A 20421-nucleotide genomic window follows, 5' to 3' on the forward strand; every position below is an offset into this window, starting at 1 on the left:
TCACAGGCCCCCAGGTTTGCGGTCGCCTATAGTGCACATGCAGCCCCTTGCAGAATGGGTAAGTACAAGCAAAGCAGGACTGGACACTTGCTCCCCAGATAGTGACATGCTTCCTCATTCAGGCCTCATGGTTTGCACACTTCAGACTTTTGCTATAGCAAAATCATAAATTATTGCAGATGATGGACTTTTAGGGAGGCCGGGAAATAGTCAAAGTGAGAATTAAAATCTGAGATGCCTCGGGGTCACATGGATAGCTTTTCTTTTTCCCCTTAAAATGGATGCTTTATTATTTATTTGGAAATTATTCAAGCTGCATGTCATTGCTTTGTCTCAGCCTCTCCACACTCTGCCTCACCCCACCCTGCCCCTCAGGACTGCATCCACCAAATCTGTGCAGTCAGCTCTGTGTGTCTCTGGATGCCATATGCCCTGAGGGCCCAGGTAGAGGAAGTCACTGACTGTTCCTGCTCTGTGTGCCCCATTGAAGGGCACTGTGAGGGCTCACTGTACTTTTCTTTTGCTTGCAGGACACATTTAGCATCACTACCAAGACAGCCTCTCTGGATATATTTCTGCCAGATGGAAGGAATATTCCAGTCGAAATTCTAACATCAGATACTGCTGAAAGAGTCCTGGAGGTAAACTTTGTCGAAACTCCAGAACCAAATTTAGGAATCATTCTGTTTGAAGGCAGGGACTAGGATAAAGTTACCTTCCAGAAGCTTCCTGCCTGTCTTTTTATTCTGGATGACGTATCTGTTGAGATGCTGGGATTTTCTGGGAGACAGACCAAAGAATCTGAGCTACAGCCAATCCTCCAGAGCGTCTTTGGTTTTACTCTCCTTGTAGACATCAACTTCCCAGACATCTTTTAGACCCTCCCCAAGGCTGCTGTCAGTCACCTGGGACTCAGCCAAGGTTGTACCCTGGAAATGTGCCAAGTGCTTTATTATGGGATGCCTCATAGTTGGGAGCAGGAAAGGGAGTGGAATCCAGATGAGGCTGAAACAGGCAGTTCCCAGGTAGGCTGGTGACAGGTCCTGTTAGAGAGTGACAGAGGAATGATGAAAGGCTTAGAGATGTCCTTCCTCCCCCACAGAGAAAACCCCTGAAACCAACAACCTAGGAGGTCTTCTCTGGGTCCAGTGGGCCAGATCTGAATTCTAGTTGGTTCTGTGAAGAGTCTGACTCTTCACAGAGAGGACAAGACCCAGAGACTACCCTCCCTGTCTTTAGATGGCAGCCGTTACCAGCTCTGTCCCTGGAGCTTTTGCTCCCTCCCCTGGGTGCCAAGAAGACACTGGCTTCTCACATCCATACACTGTTCCCAGGTCCTTTTCCTTTGGAGGGTTTTAGTTCTAATCTGCCAGAGAAGTATATGAGGGAAATATAAAGTTATAACCAGGTGGAGGTCAGGAAGTTTCTAGGGTCTTCCAAGGACAGAATATTCTTGTGCTAGGGAGGTGGTACCTGATACCTTCTGGGCAGGAAACAATTCCTCCCTGTTGGGTTCCCAACTCTCAGGCCCACTTTTACCTGAGACCGTGGTGTGGGTGGACGGCCTCTCCCTGCATCATGGCTCCTCTTTCTAGCCTGGGGATTGAAGCTGGCCCATGCCTTCTTGGTCTCCAAAGAGCAGTTTTGTCCCCAGACTAGGAAATGTCCTTTCTCTAGGGTCGTGACTCTGCCCCAAAGTGATCGTTTTGGACCTTCCTTCCTACGACAGTCACTGCACACCACCTTTTCTTGGCTCCTGTACCGTTGTCCTGTTGAAATGGGATCAACAGCCACCTCATCGCCGAGGCCCTCCATGAAGAAGTTACCCCAGGGTCCCCCTCCTTAACCAACCCCCGCCCCCCCAAATCCTACTGACCTCATGTCCCAAGTCTCTCTCCTAACAATTCGCATCTCCATTTTCTCCTCTCCATCCTCACACCCTCATTTTGAGCCTTTATTTCTCAGCTAGGTTTCTATAGCAGCCCCAAAAGTAGTCCCGGCTTGCAGTCTCACTAGTCTTCTATACTGACCTCCAGTATGACCTTTCTAAAAAACATCAGAGGCCCTGGACACTTAATGCCTGAGGGGATTTATAAAAAAAAAAAAAAAAAGTAAAACAAAAAACCTCTCAAATACAAAAACACTCTACCCTAAATTGTCCCCCAGAGGACCTGCAGAGCAGGAGTCTGACACATCAGTGAAGGAGAAGGACAGAAATAGGGCAGAGGCCACAGACCCAGATGCCTCCAGGTCCAGACCTGTAACGCAGGGGTGCCAATGAGGGATGTGAGATAATTCTGGGACGGGGGGGCCCATGGAAAACTGGAGAGCCCCTGCGGTGCCTGACAGCTTCATTATTGACATGTTTGTCACATCCTGGGCTCACTGGGCTGATGAGACGTATGTGCCGCTAAAGTTGGCTGCTGGTGGGAGATTGGGGTCTCTACTTCCCTGGGGTCAGGGCAAGAGCTGGATTCAAATGATGGCACTGCCACGTCATAACTGTGTGGGTCTGGGTAAGTGGCTTAACCTTTAAGACCATGTCCAAGTAATTATAGAAATAGCCCATGTTCCATCAACAGTGGTGGTTATGGTTATTTCTCAGTATGGGTATTATCATTGATAATAACAATTATTGGAGGGAGTGTTGAGTCACTATTGAGTAGGGTAGTAAGCCTAGGGTTCCGCAATCCCATCTGTTTTGCCCAGTTCCCCTTGTAACTAATAGGATAGATTTAAGGAGGTGCATTTGTTGTCTCAGAAAAATATACTTTCCCTCTTCCAATCTCACTGACTCGTGAGAAATTCACACCCCTGATACTGACAACATTAACATCAGGGAAGTTCACCTGGAGGTTCCGTCCTCCAAGCCACGGAGTTTCTATTAAAAGTAAAATGAGCCCTCGGCCAGGCAGACAGGTGAATTCTCCAGCAGCTGGGAACCTCTCCAGCTTGCATAGAAATGTAAGTTCAATTTTGTAACTGAAAACCATTGTTTATATCTCCTCAAGCATACGGCCCCCACTCTGCACCTCACCACCATACTGCTGGGCTCCTTAAAGAACCAGCAACAAGCTAAAATCTCCCTTTGGGTTTTTTTTTGTTTGTTTGTTTTGTTGTTGTTGTTGTTTAAATTTCTTTTCAGCATAACAGTATTCATTGTTTTTGCACCACACCCAGTGCTCCATGCAATCCGTGCCTTCTCTAATACCCACCACCTGGTTCCCACAACCTCCCCCCCCCCCACCGCCCGCTGCTTCAAACCCCTCAGATTGTTTGGTTTTTAACGCATTTGCACTAATTTGGTTTTACTGGTGGTGGTTGTGTTTTGAAGTGTCCTTAATATTTGCTAAGAAGAAAATACTGGGTCTCTTTTTGTCGACGTTTACTCCTCTCAAAAGAAGGTATGTGGGTTTATGTCTTTATAAATTACAAAAGGCTTCTCCATTCTCTCCCCCCCACTCCTTTATCTGTCCTGGCATGAGAGCTTGCTGTTTTCACCGAGTGAGTCAGAGAAGAGAGGAGTCTAATCTAAACGGACGTGGGTCACACTCTAGGAAAAGATGTCCTTGCAAGCCTGTTACAACCCAGCACACACTCACCCCTGCGCACCCAGGAGCGCTGGGTTTGATTTGGGGGTTTTGCCCGGGCATGGGGATGGGTGAGGTAAATAGAAGGCGAATGGGGACAAGCCTTGACTGAACGTGTGAAAAATTCCCAGGCTCCCCTTTATTTTCAAAGCTCTGCTGAGAACACCCCCTCATTTCACCCACCTAATAAGACGGTCTCCTGAGGTAACTTACAGATCCCTGACAGGAAAAGGACCCCTTTGAGCCTCATATTTGTACAGCTGTCCCCTTGGAGCCATGCTTAAAGCATCAGCTCACACATACGGCAGTAAAGTTGAACACTTGAGGGTCCCCGAGGTGCCTTTAGGGGATGCAAGCAAAGAAATCACTTGGGGCCCGGGCTTCAAGAGGGAGGGTCTGGGTGGTTGAAGAAGGGAGAGTCTGTTGTAACATGGACATTTCCGCCGAGGGAAGGTGAGTCAGTGTAAGACGCAGTGAGCTTCCAGCCTCATGAGCCACTGGCAAAAATGAAACCGTTAAAAGGAAAGCCGTTTGACAGAAAAGCCAGGGAGGAACATGAAATGAAAGCAGCCTGTGCCTGGGATCTGAGGTTCACTGAGCAAACGTCAGACAAATTAGACTTGACCATCACTGGAGATATCAGACAGAAGCAGGCCCAGGGAGTCAAAGATGGCCCGTAGCTTGGACGGCCAAGTGGCAAGGGCATGTCCCTTTTCCGTGTGTCAGATAAACCAGCCCATAGGAAGGTCAGCTGGTGTGGGGGCCCCAGCGGCTGACTGCAGAAGGACAGACGGACATGGAGAATGGCTGCTGCCCTCCAGTGGACTGTAAAGACCAAAGCCTCTGGGAGACACATCTGTGCCCGAGATGGGACAATCAGCCTTGGCAGAGGTTGGCTCGTGTCCATTGTGCTGGAGCTGATTTTTATTTTCTTCACTCTAATTTGTTTAATTTCTTAATTTTCTAAAATTAGTATGATCACTTTCAGATTCAGAAAAGATTCCTTTTAATGTCAGCAGCCCATCAAAGCCCCTTTTTATCGACATTTACAGGCAGTTTTCAAATTCTGCCCATCACCGTAAGCATGGCGGACGTTCCTAACTTTTCTTGTCTTTGGTTACAGGTGCTGTCACACAGAATTGGACTGAGTCAGGAGCTCTTGGGCTACTTCGGCCTCTTTCTCATTCGGTTTTGCAAAGAGGGCAAACAGTCTGGTAAGGAGAGAAGGATCTCAGGGCAGCCAGGAGCCGGGGAGGGTTGGTGTGGGTGGGTGCCCAGCCCACAGGATGCAGGAGATATAGCCGAGTGAGGGCAGTGCATGGGCCCTACTACTGTCCCAACCCCTGGAGCAAAAGTGGGGGATGGAAAGTTGTGTCTGTGTTCAGGGTAAGCTGGGGCTGAGCAGAGGTGGCGTGGGGTGCAGAGACAGTAGCAAGATGTCAGGTCCTTCCAGCAACTGCACTGCATCACGTGTCTGCCCTGGTCCCAGGCCCAGGGCCCGTCTCACCATGACCCTCGCACCCTGGCTGCTGACCACCAACCACCGTATAACCTCAAAATGGACAGCTAGACTCCAGGTGTCAGGACACCCCATCACACCATCACTTCTCCTTGTTCGGGAATGTTGGCTGTAAAACGTGGATGCTATCGATAAGTTATCAGATTCTTAAAACTCATGTAATGAGTTAGTGAAAGATGATGGTATGATTCAAATGGCTTACGGATTTCTTTACAGTGTATGTCTAAGATAGGACAAGTTATTTACTTGTGAAATAGTATTGATTATCTGAAGGCAGTTTCCATAAGTTCCCAAGAAGCTACAGAGAGGTGGTTTTGAGTTGGAATTAAGGGGTTTGGGTTCGACTTGGCCACTGAGATCTGCCATGGGCTGGCAAAGGCACCAGACCTCTCTGAACCTCAGGTTCTTCTTCAGTATCCCAGGGTAAAATACCCTCTACTAAAGGTGTTGATATTTTATGAGGATCAAATGCTACTTATTTTTTAAGGGAATTTCAGAAACTTAAAAATTGTGTACAAATGCAAGGGAATATTATTGTTGTGATTATATTCTTTCCAATGTAATGCTTGAATTTCTCATTTCAAAAGCCTTGGTATGTAAACTCTATGTGCTGTTTCAACCAGTAGGACTCTCTTTCCCCTTTCTATAGTCATGAAAAAATTGGTGGACTTCGAGCTCCCTTATGTGAGTCTTCGAAGCGCTGAAGCGGAAAACTGTAAGGTCGGACTGAGGAAGTGGTAAGCATTTATGGTGACCGGAGGTATTTTGAGGATGTTTTGGATTCCTGTTGAGAATTTGTTGGTCTCACCCTGTCAGCTCCCAACCCAACAGCTAGAGAGGGACCAGGAATGTGGGGACAGTTGAGAGGAGAACAATAAAGAAGAGTGAGCGGAGAGTGAACCAGAATATTTGTCCTGAACAGTAAGATGTTGAGGATGACTTTCACTGGTCTCCCCTAAGTACTTGAGGGTTCTTGTCCTGGAGATGGTGGCCATGAATGCAAGGCTTGAAAAGCCAGTGCTATTGGGGTGGGGATGGAAGCAGGAATGCCGAGGGACTGCAGATCGTGGACTTGCTTTGGAATGGATTATCGGCTGGATTAATTGAAGGAATTGGTTGATGATTCCAAGCAGGTGTGATTCATCTGTTGAACCGTGGTATTCCCTGAGGGCAAAGGGTGGACTCAGCCAACTTGCCGTGAATTTGAACTCTAAAGTATTATTCCGCTTACATTCCTAGAGGATTCCAACAACAAATGCATATAAGCCAGGGCCAGCCATACCCCTAGACTGATGGAACACCTTTGAGAAAATATTACCCTTTCCCCCAGAAACAGGAAGCACTAAGGAGAGTGAACAAACAGAAAATAACAAGAAGTACCCCAGGATGCCTGGGTCCTGAGTAGACTGAAATCTGACTCTTGATTTCAGCTCAGGTCATGGATGTCAGGGCTGTGAGATTGAGCCCCGTGTCAGGCTCCATGCTCAGTGGGGAGTCCGCTTGGGATTCTTTCCCTCTGCTCCTCCCCCTATTCTCTCTCATGCTCTCTCTCTCTCAAATAAATACATCTTAAAAAAATAAATAAATAAGAAGCATCCCCCCATATATCCCGTAATGTATAGTCTGCAATGTTTATTACCATGGCTGTACTGGATGGCTTCTTTGGCTCACTGTCTCCCAGCCCAGCTATTTTGTCATCTGATCACAGAAGTTTTAAAGAAAGGCATTTTGTAATCTAGGAATAGTAGCGATCTTGACCTCGTGATGCCTCGCTTAGAGCTCCAGTCTGTGGTTTTGAATTTTGGAAGGATGTTCTGGGCAAGGCTAAAAGTTCATATACTGCTATTCAAAGTATTCTGAAAAACTGTCAAAATCTGTGGCGTGGAACCCTGAGAAGGGGAAAAGGAAAAACCTTGAGTAGTTCCATCTAAGTGTTTCTGGAAGCTGTTTAGTATGACAAGCGAGGCTGAGCATGACTGTTCCTGGGGTCAGAGTATGTGAATCTAAATCCCAGCCCTCTTGGGTTTGAGTTGAATAACCTTAGCCAAGTTACTCAAGCTCACTAAGCCTCAGTTTCTTTATCTGTAAAATGGGAATGATAATAAGAGTCTACCCCATACACTTAGTATGAGGGTTAAATAAAATCATTCCACATGCTCAATAAGTTTTGGTCTTGTTTGTTGCTGTTATATTGAGGATAATAATGATAATAGTAATAACAGTAACAACAGAAATCCCTGGGGCTCAGACTGCTTCGCTCATGGGCTCTCCAGAGAACTTGACATCAAAGTCATGAGGATTCTGTCCCTCATCTTGAAGCCTTAATTGGAAATTGGGCTTTGCCTATGTCTTCATTAAACAGGTATATTCTAGATCATCAGTGCAAGAGAAGATGTCATTCACGTGTCAGCCTCTCAGATCCAGGCAGATTGCCTTTGCCTATGGGAACTGGGAAGAAGGGAGGTCTCACTCCAGTTGTTAGAGCTGAGGGTCACGTCATCTGAGGGGGAGAGCCTGGAGTACGATCCTGAAGGAGCTTTGTCCTCTTTCTAGGAAAAGTCTAACTGAGTGGGAGCTGGGAGGCTGGCTTGGCTGCCATAAGCTGTGGGATTCCTGGCAGGTGAAGCATCACAATGAAGCCTTGCCAGCCTCTGGGGGATTTTTCGCTCTCTGTGAATTCTCTGGTGGCATCTCTCCAATTATGATACGGTTCCTTGCAGACCAGAGGGAGCCTGCCCTGGCCTCTCAGAGCCCCAGTGTGGGATGGGTCTGGGGGCTCTCTAGTTCTGACGCAACAGTTCTTCTCTGCCACAGGGAAGAGGGTGCGTGTGCTGCGGGGCAAGTCAGCTAAATAGAATATAACGGAGTGCTTCCGGTGCCTCTCCCCACCCCCCAGGAGGAAGGTGATCTTCAAGTCACATTTTCGTCCTTTCCTAGTCCGTGCCAATCCCATTGGTTTGTTAACCATTCATTTCTAAGTGCAGTGATTCTGCTGACGTCTGCCTTCAGATTGGTTTAGACCAGCTACTGTGGGTCCTTTCCTGACCATTTCTATCCATTCTTAGCAGCTCCTGTGCTTATACAGGAGCTAGGATTTCAGTTTATCCTGGTGAATCTGGATCCATTAGACAGACATGGATCACCGCCATTTGCAAGGCACTCTGCAAAGGTCCAGAGGGGCAACTCCAAATAGGATGCAGCCCCGACCTACCTGGTGTCAGGGTCCACGTGAGGAGAGCAGTGGTCAGGAGGAATTTAGGGTGCTAAAGGATGGAGTGGAAGCCTTGGGGAGTGGGGACCAGAGGATGCCGGAAGAGGCAGGCGAGTCAGGGCTGGAGGCTGGGGAGGCCAGTGGTCTTGCAGGCAGAGGAGAGAACACATGGTTGGAATGTAGAGTGTGAGGGAGGGAGGTGGGTCATAGATGGAGCTGGAAATTAAAGCTAGGTGTCGCATGACGGGCACCATGGAGAGGAGCAGGATGAATGATCTAACTCCTGGGACCGAGATTCCAAAGGTTACTCAGGAAAGAGCCCTCAGGTTAGAATGTAGAGCCTGACCCAGAGGGGCAGGGCTGAGGCAGGCGGCCTGACAAAGGAAGCAGCTCGAGTGGCCTGGGCGTGGGGCAGTGATACAGATGTGGGTATGGGGCTGATGAAGACACTCTATTGTGGGGTGGGGAGAGGGCCTGCACAGTCGCACCCGAGTGCGAATGGGTTGTGGGCCATTTTCCATCAGCTTTAGTGTTTGGCATCTTTCCTCTCAGGGTCCACCAGGCAAGAGCGCAGAGTGTAAAGAAAGTCGGGGACAGAGAGCTAGAGGGACAAACTAAAAGCTAGGCGAGGAGAGGGGTGTTAGTAAGGGGGGGCTCAGTTTCAAGTGTAGGGGGCCACCACCGCAGACAGCACTGGCTCCCAGGTGTGCCCACCGGCCATGGCATCTGAATGACCTTAATGCTCCTGAACCACACAGGTACATGGACCCGTCCCTGGACTCCATGCTGACGGACTGCCCGGCGGCGCTCCAGTTGTTGTACATGCAGGTGAGGGGGACCAAAGACTCGCAAAACACCAGATGGTCTTCACCATTTGGGATTGAAACCATTAGAAAAAAATGGGTAATAGTTAAGAATTCTACCTCCAAAGCTAGGAGAGACAAATTCACAGAGACAGAAAGTACAATGGAAGTTATCAGGGGCGAAGGGGCAGGGAGTTATTGTTTAACGGGGACAGAATTTTTGCTGGGGCTGCTAAAAAAGTAGGTGTAAGAGAGTGTTGATAGTTTCACGACCTTATGAATGTTTTTAGTGCCCCTGAATTGTACACTTAAAATGGTTAAGAAGTGGGGTCCCCGGGTGGCTCGGTCAGTTCAGCTCTGCCTTCAGCTCAGGTCGCATGAGTCTCAAGATCTCCTGGAGTCTCAGGATCGAGCCCCACATTGAGCTCCACATCAGGCTTTCCACATAGGGCTTCCTGCTCAGCAGAGAACCTGCTTCTCCCTCTGCCCCTCCCCTGTGCATGCACACGCGGACACACTTTCTCTCTCTCTAAAATAAACAAATAAACCTTTTTAAAAATGGTTAAAATGATACATTATAAATATATATATATATATATATATAACCACAGTTAAAAAAATTTAAAGAAGCAGAATTTAGAAAGAAGAAAAGTTCTACCTCCATTTTAACAATCTCTGAGTTTTCCAGCCAACACTCCATCATCTGGACCAATTTACATGAGCCTAAAAATGATGTCCCTGATAATCTAAAGCTACATGTAGTCCCCAAATCTCATTTTAACATCCTCTTCTTTTTCTCTGAGGCGACAAGCATCGTACCTACCCACATGGCCCACTTCAGAGATGTGTAGCCTGTGAAGCAGCACTGGGCCCCATGTTCAGAAGGGCCCCACACTTGTTTAAGATTCTGCTGTCGCCATCTTGAAATGCTTAATTTTGGAACAACAGACCGCACATTTTCATTTTGCATTAGGCCCTTTAAAACTATGTTGTTGGTGCTGCCTACCCCAATGCCCTAAGCCGCCCCTGCCCCCACCCTGCCCCAGAAAGTGCATTTGGAGTTTGGCCTCCTTTCCTTTCCCAAGCTGGGTGGTGAAGGTTCTGCTAAGCAGAGGGATGGTCAGTGGATGCTGCCTCTGTGATAGGTCTCCAGTTACCTCCCCAGCCCCACCTTTGTTCTCCTGCCTCACCAGCCCCCTGTCACTACAGACACGATGTTTCTCCATGGAATAGGAGTTACCACTTGCACAGAAAGTCAAAGACAGGGTGCCTGGTGGCTCAGTCAGTTAAGCATTCAACCCTTAGTTTCATCTCATGAGATTGACCCCACATCAGGCCCCACACTCAACAGGGAGTCTGCTGGAGATTCTCTCTCTGCCTCCCCGCCCCCCTCCCCCATTCACTCTCATTCTAAATAAATCAATGAATCAATGAATCAATGGATAAATAAATAAACAGTTTACAAAAAGGCAAAGACAGAGTGGCAGATTTCCCTTTTATATTTATAAAGCAGAAGCTCTTCTTTGAAGAAATGACCACAATTCTATATTATCTTGTAAAGCAACCACTAGGTGCTTTATGTGCCCAGAGAGAGGAAACTTCTGGGAGTTTTACTGAGCTGTATGCGAAAGGACTGCCTAGTACAGGCCAAGCAGGGAAGCAGAAGGCAGGAGAATCAACAATTGCCTCAGAAGAAAGAAGCTGGGGAAGGTCAGCATGATGGGTCCATGCACCGGGCCCCAAAGTCACAAGGCATGCCAACATTTACCCTTGGCAGTGTTTTTACTTACTGTCTCACAAAAACATGGTACCAGAATCCATGGTGCCTATAATCTGACAAAGTAAAGCATCACTGACATCTCTGTTTCCCCCACTAGACCACCAGCCTCATGCAGGGACCTTGGCTTTTCCATCACAGGATGGAGCACCTGGGTGTAGGACCAAGCAGACACACGGAGCCCAGAGGCCGGAGTGTTGATAAAGGGTGACCTTCTTATGTGACTTTTTTTTTTAAGATTTTATTTATTTATTTGGGAGAGAAAGACAGAGATAGTGAGCAGGAAAGAGAGAGAGAAGCAGGCTCTCCATTAAGCAGGGATCCTGATGCGGGGCTCGATCCAGGACCCTGGGATCATGACCTGAGCCAAAACCAAGAGTGAGACGCTTAACGGACTGAGCCACCCAAGGGCCTCTCTTAGGTGACTTCGTAGGAGACCAAGGCAATCTAATAAATCATCTTCACAAAGCTCTTCTAAATTCTAAGGAGGCAAATCAAAATATCACTTATTGAATATTTAATGTTCACTACTGTAGTTTAATGGCTAGAATACAGTTTTGAGTTCATTTCTGATCATACTTTGATCCATGTAATTAAACCCACATGGTGTGCGTTGGAACATAATTTACCATTTTAAATGTCTTCTGAGGCTCACTGCTGTTGTAACCTTGCTATTATTGTGCTTTATGAGTTGTGTCTGGTCTATTTGATACCACATCCTTGGTGGAGAAAGCATCACCCAGTTCCGCTGTTGTTCTGGTGGGAAACAGTCTTTCTGGCCTGGTTTCCAGGATACATTGTGGGGAAAAGCAGAGGCTACCAACGTCATTAGAGGAATTTTATCTGTCTTCATCAAGAAGTTGTAAACCAGAGAGAAATGCTCTGTATTTCCTCTGCTTATAGTTGGGGGGGAAAATGGCTTCACGGAAAGCACACTGAATTCAGTCTCGAAGATGCATTCTGTCCCTTGCTGTGCTGTGGGCTCTCTCCGGTATGATTGAGGACCTGCCACCTTCATTCTTCTGATCCTGATCCAATCTCATCGCTTAACAACGTCCCCCGTTAAGCGATGAGATTGAAGTTCTCTCTCAGCTTGAATAGACTGTTATCCAAATTGTAGATCTTTGCCTGGCAAAGTCTTCAAAAGATGGTTGCCGATGGTATAACCATCTGTGCCATTACCATCAATATTCTCATTGTTTGCGAATCCACACAGAGGTACCAAGAAGTTGGCCCCAGGGAGTAATAGCCATCATTGTGGCCTCTTTTGAGGAAACTCTTCTCAGCTCCCCTTGAAAGAAAATGTCTCCCTTCCTCTCTGCTCCTGTGGTATTTCATTTATACCCATTATGGTCCTTCTCACCCAGCCTTGAAAATACTGCCCACATACATATTTGCCTAACTAGACTCTGAAAGGCCCAGGGCAGAGACTGTCCTGGGAGCTTAGGATGTGTGAATGTGTGAGAAGCAATCATCCTTTTAAAAAAATTGATGCAGAATGTCCTTAGGAGTTCTTCCGATAAATAATGGTGCCATCATAATTGCTTTTGATTTTTCTAAAGCAGCTATGCCTCATGACATCCTGGGAGCCAAGTGCACTCCCACATGTTTTTTTTTTTCCTTTTTTAAAATTTGAGGAACATGAACAAAATGGAAGATTGTATATACAGCTATAAATTTCTGGATTTTCTCAAAAATATTGAGGCTTGGTCAATTCTGGGTCTGCGTTTCAGCACCACTGGCCAGAATGATAATTTTGTGCAAATTAGAACAAGGGGTCCCTTCCTCCAGGCAGGCTTAACCCCATATCAGGGCCTGTGGCTCGGGGAAGGGAGCCTGGGTTGACCATTACCTTCCCTGGAGCCCCAGAGCCTGGTGCCTTTCGTGCAGACCCAGGCCTACCCACAACAGTCCTGGCCTTGCTGTACCATGCCTCCACCAGCTAGAGCCGAGTGGCTGATGCCTTTCTCTCCATTTCTCACTGCGGGGAATATGGGATATGCGTGATGGAAGCACGTGAAACCCATGGCTTAGGAGATTTCACTTGATTTTAAAAATCAGTATCTACAGGGTGCCAGGGTGGCTCAGTGGGTTAAGCCCCTGCCTTCAGCTCAGTTCATGGTCTCAAGCCCCACATGGGGCTCTCTGCTCAGCAGGGAGCCTACTTCCCCGACTCTCTCTGCCTGCCTCTCTGCTTATTTGTGATGTTTCTCTCTGTCAAATAAGTAAATAAAATCTTAAAAATAAAAAATCAGTTTCTACATAAGTCTTCAGCAGCCAGTCTTTGGGGGGCCAGAGAACTGAGCAGAGGCATTGTCTAAATTTGAGTCTCTCATTGTTAGGAGAGGTCCTGTATGTCATGTATTTGATGACTCTGGAGCCCATAATCAGGGTTAAATCTTTTCAAAGGTAGTGAAACAAGAGCAGTCTGGTCCTGCTGAGGTCTGGCATTTAAATCTCTGTGTCTGAGAGTCCCAGGTCCCCTAATGCTGAATGACCTATCTTCAGTGAGTCCTTACTGTTGTGATTGCTGTTTAACTTCTTTCTTTAGTCATGCTTTCTCTCTGATACCTCTGCCCTGTGATAACAGCCCCTTACGGGACTCTACCACCAAGTAGAATTCGGGAGAGGAAAAGATGTTCCATTCTTCACACACATATCAATTTCATTCTGGCAGGGTGTCTATGCTTAGTCTTGAGAATAGTTGGTGACCAGGAGAAGGTCTTAGGGTGGGTAGCTGTCCACATGCTCAGAATTCAGTGGCTTGGCCAAGGACAGGAGGACTCCGTGCAGTGGCCAGATTGGGATTTTAACCCAACTCTTGCCAGGTTGCCATGGTCTCAAAAGCCATAAACTCTCTGGACGTCAATTTACCCATCTGTAAGATGGGGGGGGGGAGGGTGTTCCTATCCCACAGAATAATTTGGATAAAGTCAGTAAGAAAACCTATCTAAAGCAGGTTCTCAACAAATTTTATTTTTCTTCTCCTCTCTAAACCCATCTCCTTTTCCTCAATCTAAATAGCTAAATCAAAATTTTATTCAGCTTTTCATTCTCCATTTGGAGATAAGGCATCACCAGTAACACTGAGGAATGGAACACGTAAACCTATACTCAGACTAGGGTGTAAATAAGTGTCTGACAATTAGTGAAGAATTGTTGAGTGTTTGCTGCGTGTAAGGACTTGGACAAGAAACTCTGAGGTGAAGGACTCAAGATTTTCCCCTGAGGGGTTGACAGGCTAACTGAAGACCAGTGGAAAACTTCTTTTAAAACATGATAAATAAAAGCAGCACGGGATAATCATACCAGTTTCAATCCCATCAGTTCTATATGGAACTTCCTGTTTCCCTCAACCCTTGCTAGCCCTGAGTATTATATATATTTTTAGTGTTTACCAAGTTCAGAGGCAAAATATATAGATTTGTAATTTGGAATTCCTTTTTGTTGATTACTGATACATATTCCTTGTTGACATTTTTCCTATTGCTTTACATCAATAATATCAACTTATCCCCACATATAATGTTTTCTCTGGTTTGCCATTTATTTATTTATTTATTTTTTTAAAAGATTTTATTTATTTATCAGAGAGAGAGAGGAAGAGAGAGTGAGCACAGGCATACAGAATGGCAGGCAGAGGCAGAGGGAGAAGCAGGCTCCCTGCCGAGCAAGGAGCCCGATGTGGGACTCGATCCCAGGACTCTGGGATCATGACCTGAGCCGAAGGCAGCTGCTTAACCAACTGAGCCACCCAGGCGTCCCTGCCATTTATTTCTTAGTTTTGTTCTTGATGGCTTTTATGTATAAAAGTTTTATATTTTCATGTAATTACATATTCCTTTATATTTTAAAAATATTATTCCTTACCTCAAGATCAGGCTTTTTTTCCCTGAAAATTTTTTTAATAGCTAAACCTTTATCTGGATTTATTTGATTGGGTGGCATGAGAAAAGAGCTAACTTTACTTTCTCTCCCAAGTGTGGCCAGTTGTCCCCAAACCATTGAACGAATTCTTCCTATACCCACTAATTTAATAAATAACCTTTATAACATGCTAAATCCTTGTATATGTCCACTTCGGTCTGTTTCTATAGCCTTTCATACATGAATGTGTTTTTGCCAGATTAATTCGTTTCTGCTCATCTTGAGCAAGCAAGTAAGTAAGGTTGCTAATCTTACCACTTCTGTTGTTTTAAGGCAGTTCAGGACATTGAAAAAGAATGGGCCAAACCCACACAGGCTCAGAGGCAGAAATTACAGGCTCTCCAGAAAGAAGACAACCAAACCAAGGTAAATCAGATATTGCACCAAGAGAAATCCCTTGGAGGGGAGTTAAAGAAACATATTAGAATTGAGCTGTTTCTTAATTTATAAACCCACCAACCACAAAAAAATGGTTTAAGATTAAGAAATGAGAATATCATCATTATTTTTTCTGATTATATTATTTAAAGATTCTGAAAAATACAGACAATAGATTGTGGTGAACCCTTTGCCCTGTTAATATAGACCCTCAGCATTTTTTTTTAACAACCACAGAGTATTCTGTTTTATAGTTATCATTTAGCTAACCAATTTCTTATTATTGGAAATCTGGTGGTTTCCAGATTTGCTGCTATAAATCACTTTGGCAGCAAGCACCACGAGGCCCAGGACTGTGTCTAATTTATACCCTATATGTTCCCAACACCTGGAACCGTTCCTAGCTGAAGGTCCCTGAACACTGCAGCCAGCATCCTCGTCTTAGAGTACGTGTTCTATTATTTCTTAGAATATATTTCTAGAAGAACGGTTTTAAAGCTTCCATAAAGGTTGTACCAACTCACACTCCCCCGTGTCCCCAAGCAGTGATAGAAGCCTGACGAACAAGGCATAAGTTAACAGAAGAAATAGACTCTGTTTCATCATGTTGTCTTCTTTATCCTTTAGACTTTGCCAGTGTTCACTCACTGATTTTAAACAAAATGCAAACAAAATTTAGAGGACTCATTTGTACCTAAATTGATATAGAAAGTAATTCTTCAGGGACGCCTGGGTGGCTCAGTTGGTTAAGCGGCTGCCTTCGGCTCAGGTCATGATCCCAGCATCCTGGGATCGAGTCCCACATCAGGCTCCTTGCTCATCAGGGAGCCTGCTTCTCCCTCTGCCTCTGCCTGCCATTCTGTCTGTCTGTGCTTGCTCTCTCTCCCTCTCTCTCTCTCTGACAAATAAATAAAATCTTTAAAAAAAAAAAAAAAAAAAAAGTAATTCTTCAAAAGATCAGATATTTTGAGAATTGTACTGATGGGCAGGATAAGAAAAGGAAAAAGTATCTACTGCCATGATTCAATATTTTCCTTCCTTGGTATTCTGCCTCAGCTTTGTTATGAAAATTTTGGAGTTCAATTTCAATTATAGTGCTTATTTTGATGGACAGAATATTTGGATACAATCAGTTACATCAGCTGCTTTGGATACAATTACAGATTCTAGGTACATTTCTGCTCCCTAAACTTATTAATTTAATGAATTTAGTAAGAATATTATTTTTACCACGTGCTATACTCCCCCCAAATTTGTATTTGTATTTTTGACACAAAACAAATTTTATTTTACCATACTATTTGTAGTAATCTTTTAAAAACTGTACTTTGAATGCATGAAATAGATGGAAAAAAAAAAAAAGAACTGAACCATGATTCAAATTAACTGATATTCTCTTGAAGGATATCAGGATACTGACATAAAAACTGGCATTATTTAAGTGCTTATGAAGTTCTTCTGCTAGTAGATTCAGCACGTTAACAACTATCGCTTTACTTTATGTCCATGTGCAAGAAAACATGGAGTAGAAATTGAGGGAAATTAGGGGCGCCTGGGTGGCTCAGTGGGTTAAGTGTCTGCCTTCAGCTCAGATCATGATCCCAGGGTCCTGGGATAGAGCCCCACATCAGGCTCCCTGCCCAGTAGGAGGTCTACTTTCCCTCTGCCCCTCCACCGCTCACACTCAAATTCTCTCTTTCTCTCTCAAATAAATAAAATCTAAAAAAAAAAAAAAAAAAAGAAAATGAGTGAAATTAATTTAAAGGAGGAATGTGTTGATCTATATCATAGATAGGCTAACTACAGCCCATGGACCACTGTTTCCGTAAATAAAGTTTTTTGTTTTTTTGTTTTTAATTAATTAATTAATTAATTTGACAGAGAGAGAGAGAGAGAGAGAGAGAGAGAGATCACAAGTAGGCAGAGAGGCAGTCAGAGAGAGAGAGGGAGAAGCAGGATCTCTGCTCAGCAGAGAGCTAATGTGGGGCCCATGAGATCATGACCCGGGCCAAAGGCAGAGGCTTAACCCACTGAGCCACCCAGGCGCCCCATGAAGTTTTATTGGCATGTGGCCATCATTTACATACTCTCTAAGACAGCTTCTTGTGCTAGGATGATTGAGGTGGGTAGTTGCAGTAGAGATCATATGCCCAGAAACTGAAAATATTTACTACGTGGCTGTTTACAGAAAAGTTTGCCAACCCTCGATCTAAATGAAAATATATGAACATGTCCTTCGCTGTTATGCATGTTAAACTATCTGTTTTGGGTGTAAGCTTCTTCAAAAAACTAATTTTCTTAAAAAACCAAACAAACAAACAAACGAATCCTTGCAGATTTCTTTTAGTTTGCATATGGTCAGTAACATCACTACATGCACTTGTTGAATGACAAATGCCCACAAGTATTTTGAACGAGTTACTGATTCATCACTAACTTTCTAGAGACATGGAACTTAATTTTTAAACACTTTCATCTCCTTGAGAGCACCACAGCCAAGAGTTGATTACAAAAGGTTTTTTAAAGTGTTACCATGCAATGAGATAAAGATCTGTATCATATAATAAATAAGAAACTATTGTAGCAAGAGCTTAAAATTGCTCTGTATGCTGTGGCAACATTACTCCGCCCCCACCCCACCCCTGCATGCATAGTGTGACTCAGGACCTGTCGTTTCTGCCCCTTTCCGTTGACCCAAAGGGGGGCCAGGCAACTTGATGTATGTCTTAAATTGAAGGCAAGGACCACAGCACAATGAGCTGGTATGACGATGATGTGTGGCTGGAAGGGACAGGAGCCTGAACACCTCTCCCGCCTTGTAGTGACAGTCAACTGTCCCTCATTGCTCGTATCTGTTCACGTTTCACTTCATCAGAGAGTGCTTCATATAGTCCTTGAAAGAACTTGCCTTCCTTCAAGAAAGGATCTGGAAAGTGCCAGGTTGTCACTGAGGGTTCTCTCTGATCACATTCAGTCTTCTCTGATTGTGTGAGAACTCCCTTTTCTTCACGCCCATCCCACACAGCATCAGGCAGGACCATGGTGGAAAGCTGGAAGAATCAGATAGAGGTTCGCAAACTGATATCAGCTTATTAAAAAGCAGTGGATAGAGGGTGCCTGGGTGGCTCAGTCGTTAAGCCTCTGCCTTCGCTCAGGTCATGATCCCAGAGTTCTGGGATCAAGCCCCACATCTCGGGTTCCCTGCTCAGTGGGAAGCCTGCTTCTCCCTCTCCCACTCCCCCTGCTTGTGTTCCCTCTCTACCTCTCTGTCAAATAAATAAAATAAATCTTTAAAAAAAAACAATGGTTAATAATAACGCTTTTTTTTTTTTTTTAATAATAATGCTTTCTTACAGAAGTGAAAAGTCCCGGATACATATTGTCAGGGCAGGATGTCTAGACTGCAGGTGTGAACTGCAACTGTCCTCTGTTCTTAAGCCAAGTCAGAAGCAGAGGGAAGGGGGCAGCTGGGTGGCTCAGTTGGTTAAGCATCTGACCCTTGATTTCGGTTGAGAGATTGAGCCCCTTATCTGGCTCTGTGCTGGGTGTGGAGCCTGCTTAAGATTCTTTCTCTCCCTTTATCTCTGCCCCTCCCCGCATTCTCTCTCTCTCTCTCTCTCTCTCTCTCTCTCTCTCTCTCTCTGAAAAACAAACAAACAGGCAGAGGGAAAAGTTAACCCTTAAAAGTTACATAAAGGTGTTCCCTTAACACAATTGGGCTGTCTGTAACTCTACTTAGAAAGCAGGCTCACTCTCTGATTTTATTGCCATTTGCAAAATCTCTTCCTCTGACAATTCACACCATCATCATATAAAGCCGACTGTAAAAATTAACTACTTTCTTTCTACATAGACCTCAGCTTAGTTTTTTTTTTAAAATGGCATTTTTTTAAAGGAGGCTTGACATCCCCTATGGGGATTGAACTCAGACCCTGAGATCAAGAGTCGCATGCTCTCCTGACAGAGTCAGCCAGTCCCCCTAAAAGCATTTTTTTAATGTATTTATTAAATTTATTTATGTATTTATTTATTTATTTGAGAGAGAGAGAGAGAGCACCAGCAGTGGGGAGGAGCAGAGGGAGGCACACGGCACTAATCAGAGAGCCTGATGTGGGGTTTGATTCCAGGACCCTGAGATCATGACCTGAGCTGAAACCAGGAGTTGGCGCTTAACAGACTGAGCCCCCCAGGCGCCCCCAAACAGCATTTTAAATGTACACTTTTTGTTTATTTTGCTGTTGTAATTTGCTGAGGTAGAATCCTCTCTACTCATTCATTTGATTCCCTCTATTCTTCTCCGTTCGTCATTCAGTCACCAAATATTTTCGTCCCCACTATGTACCAAGCACCGTAGCAGGAGCAGAGACACAATGGTGAATGAGGCAGAAATGGTTCGACCTTGGCAGGACACACCATGAACTTCCCCAGGCCTTATTGTCAGGGAGCACAAGGGGCATTGTCTTCGTTGGTAACATCCAGAAGAAAAAGGCGCTTTCACTGTGGCTCAATTTCGTGTGTTGTACTAGGATGGCAGTAGCTTCTGACAGAAGGTTGTCACCTTTTTCAAGCAGTCTTTTGCTTCTTTTGGCTCACCTTCACCCCCGGAGCAGTATCTGGAGCTGTCCCGAGAGGTCCGGCACTACGGGTACTGGCAGCTGGATCCGTGTACCTGTGACTACCCACAGCCAGGCTGTGGGGCCGTCCTCTCTGTTGGCAAGAATGAGATCAGCTGCTGCATAACCCTGCCTGATAACCAGACCCAGGAAGTCATTTTCCAGATGGACAGAGTGAAGCGCTGGCAGGTCACTTTCCTTGTAAGTATCTTGGCACTTGAAAGTGATTTAAAGTCTCTACTTTGGTTTAAAAATCCTCTTGTCTTTGGATGACAAAGTTGGCAGTAGGGAGGTGGTTCTGCCATTTGCATCACTACGTGAGTGGACCAGCATCTAAGCCACACGAAGCATCGCCTGATGGTCAAAGCCATCTATCATCTGGTTCAAGTGTCCCATCTATAGCAGTAGAGATACCCACCTTCCCACTTTGCTGTGACAGGCTTCTCTACTGCTTGGAGGCTGACTATAGTACGAGAACATAGAGAAACAATGGCTGCTGTTTGTGGAATTCCTAACACAGACTCAGGACTGACAAGATCTCTACCCTTGCAAATGAGACGCTGACCAGTAGAGCTCTTCTTAAGGATCCCCTTCAATCATACC

The 20421-nt window shown here is 45.3% G+C and overlaps 1 protein-coding gene across 1 annotated transcript in view; it reads left to right on the forward strand.

The window, feature by feature from the left end:
* Positions 1–20421, forward strand: part of LOC111146830 (sorting nexin 31) — a 59587-nt gene that overhangs the window by 22104 nt on the left and 17062 nt on the right. Inside the window, exons 5-10 of the mRNA XM_022502525.1 lie at positions 531–641; positions 4714–4804; positions 5759–5846; positions 9079–9148; positions 15101–15193; positions 19816–20019. Of these exons, the coding sequence (XP_022358233.1) occupies positions 531–641; positions 4714–4804; positions 5759–5846; positions 9079–9148; positions 15101–15193; positions 19816–20019 (657 nt within the window). The remainder of the gene's footprint in view (positions 1–530; positions 642–4713; positions 4805–5758; positions 5847–9078; positions 9149–15100; positions 15194–19815; positions 20020–20421) is intronic.

The sequence above is a fragment of the Enhydra lutris genome, unplaced genomic scaffold, assembly GCF_002288905.1.
Source record: "Enhydra lutris kenyoni isolate GAN:26980312 unplaced genomic scaffold, ASM228890v2 scaffoldscaffold14, whole genome shotgun sequence".
In the NCBI taxonomy this organism is placed as follows: Eukaryota; Metazoa; Chordata; class Mammalia; order Carnivora; family Mustelidae; genus Enhydra; species Enhydra lutris.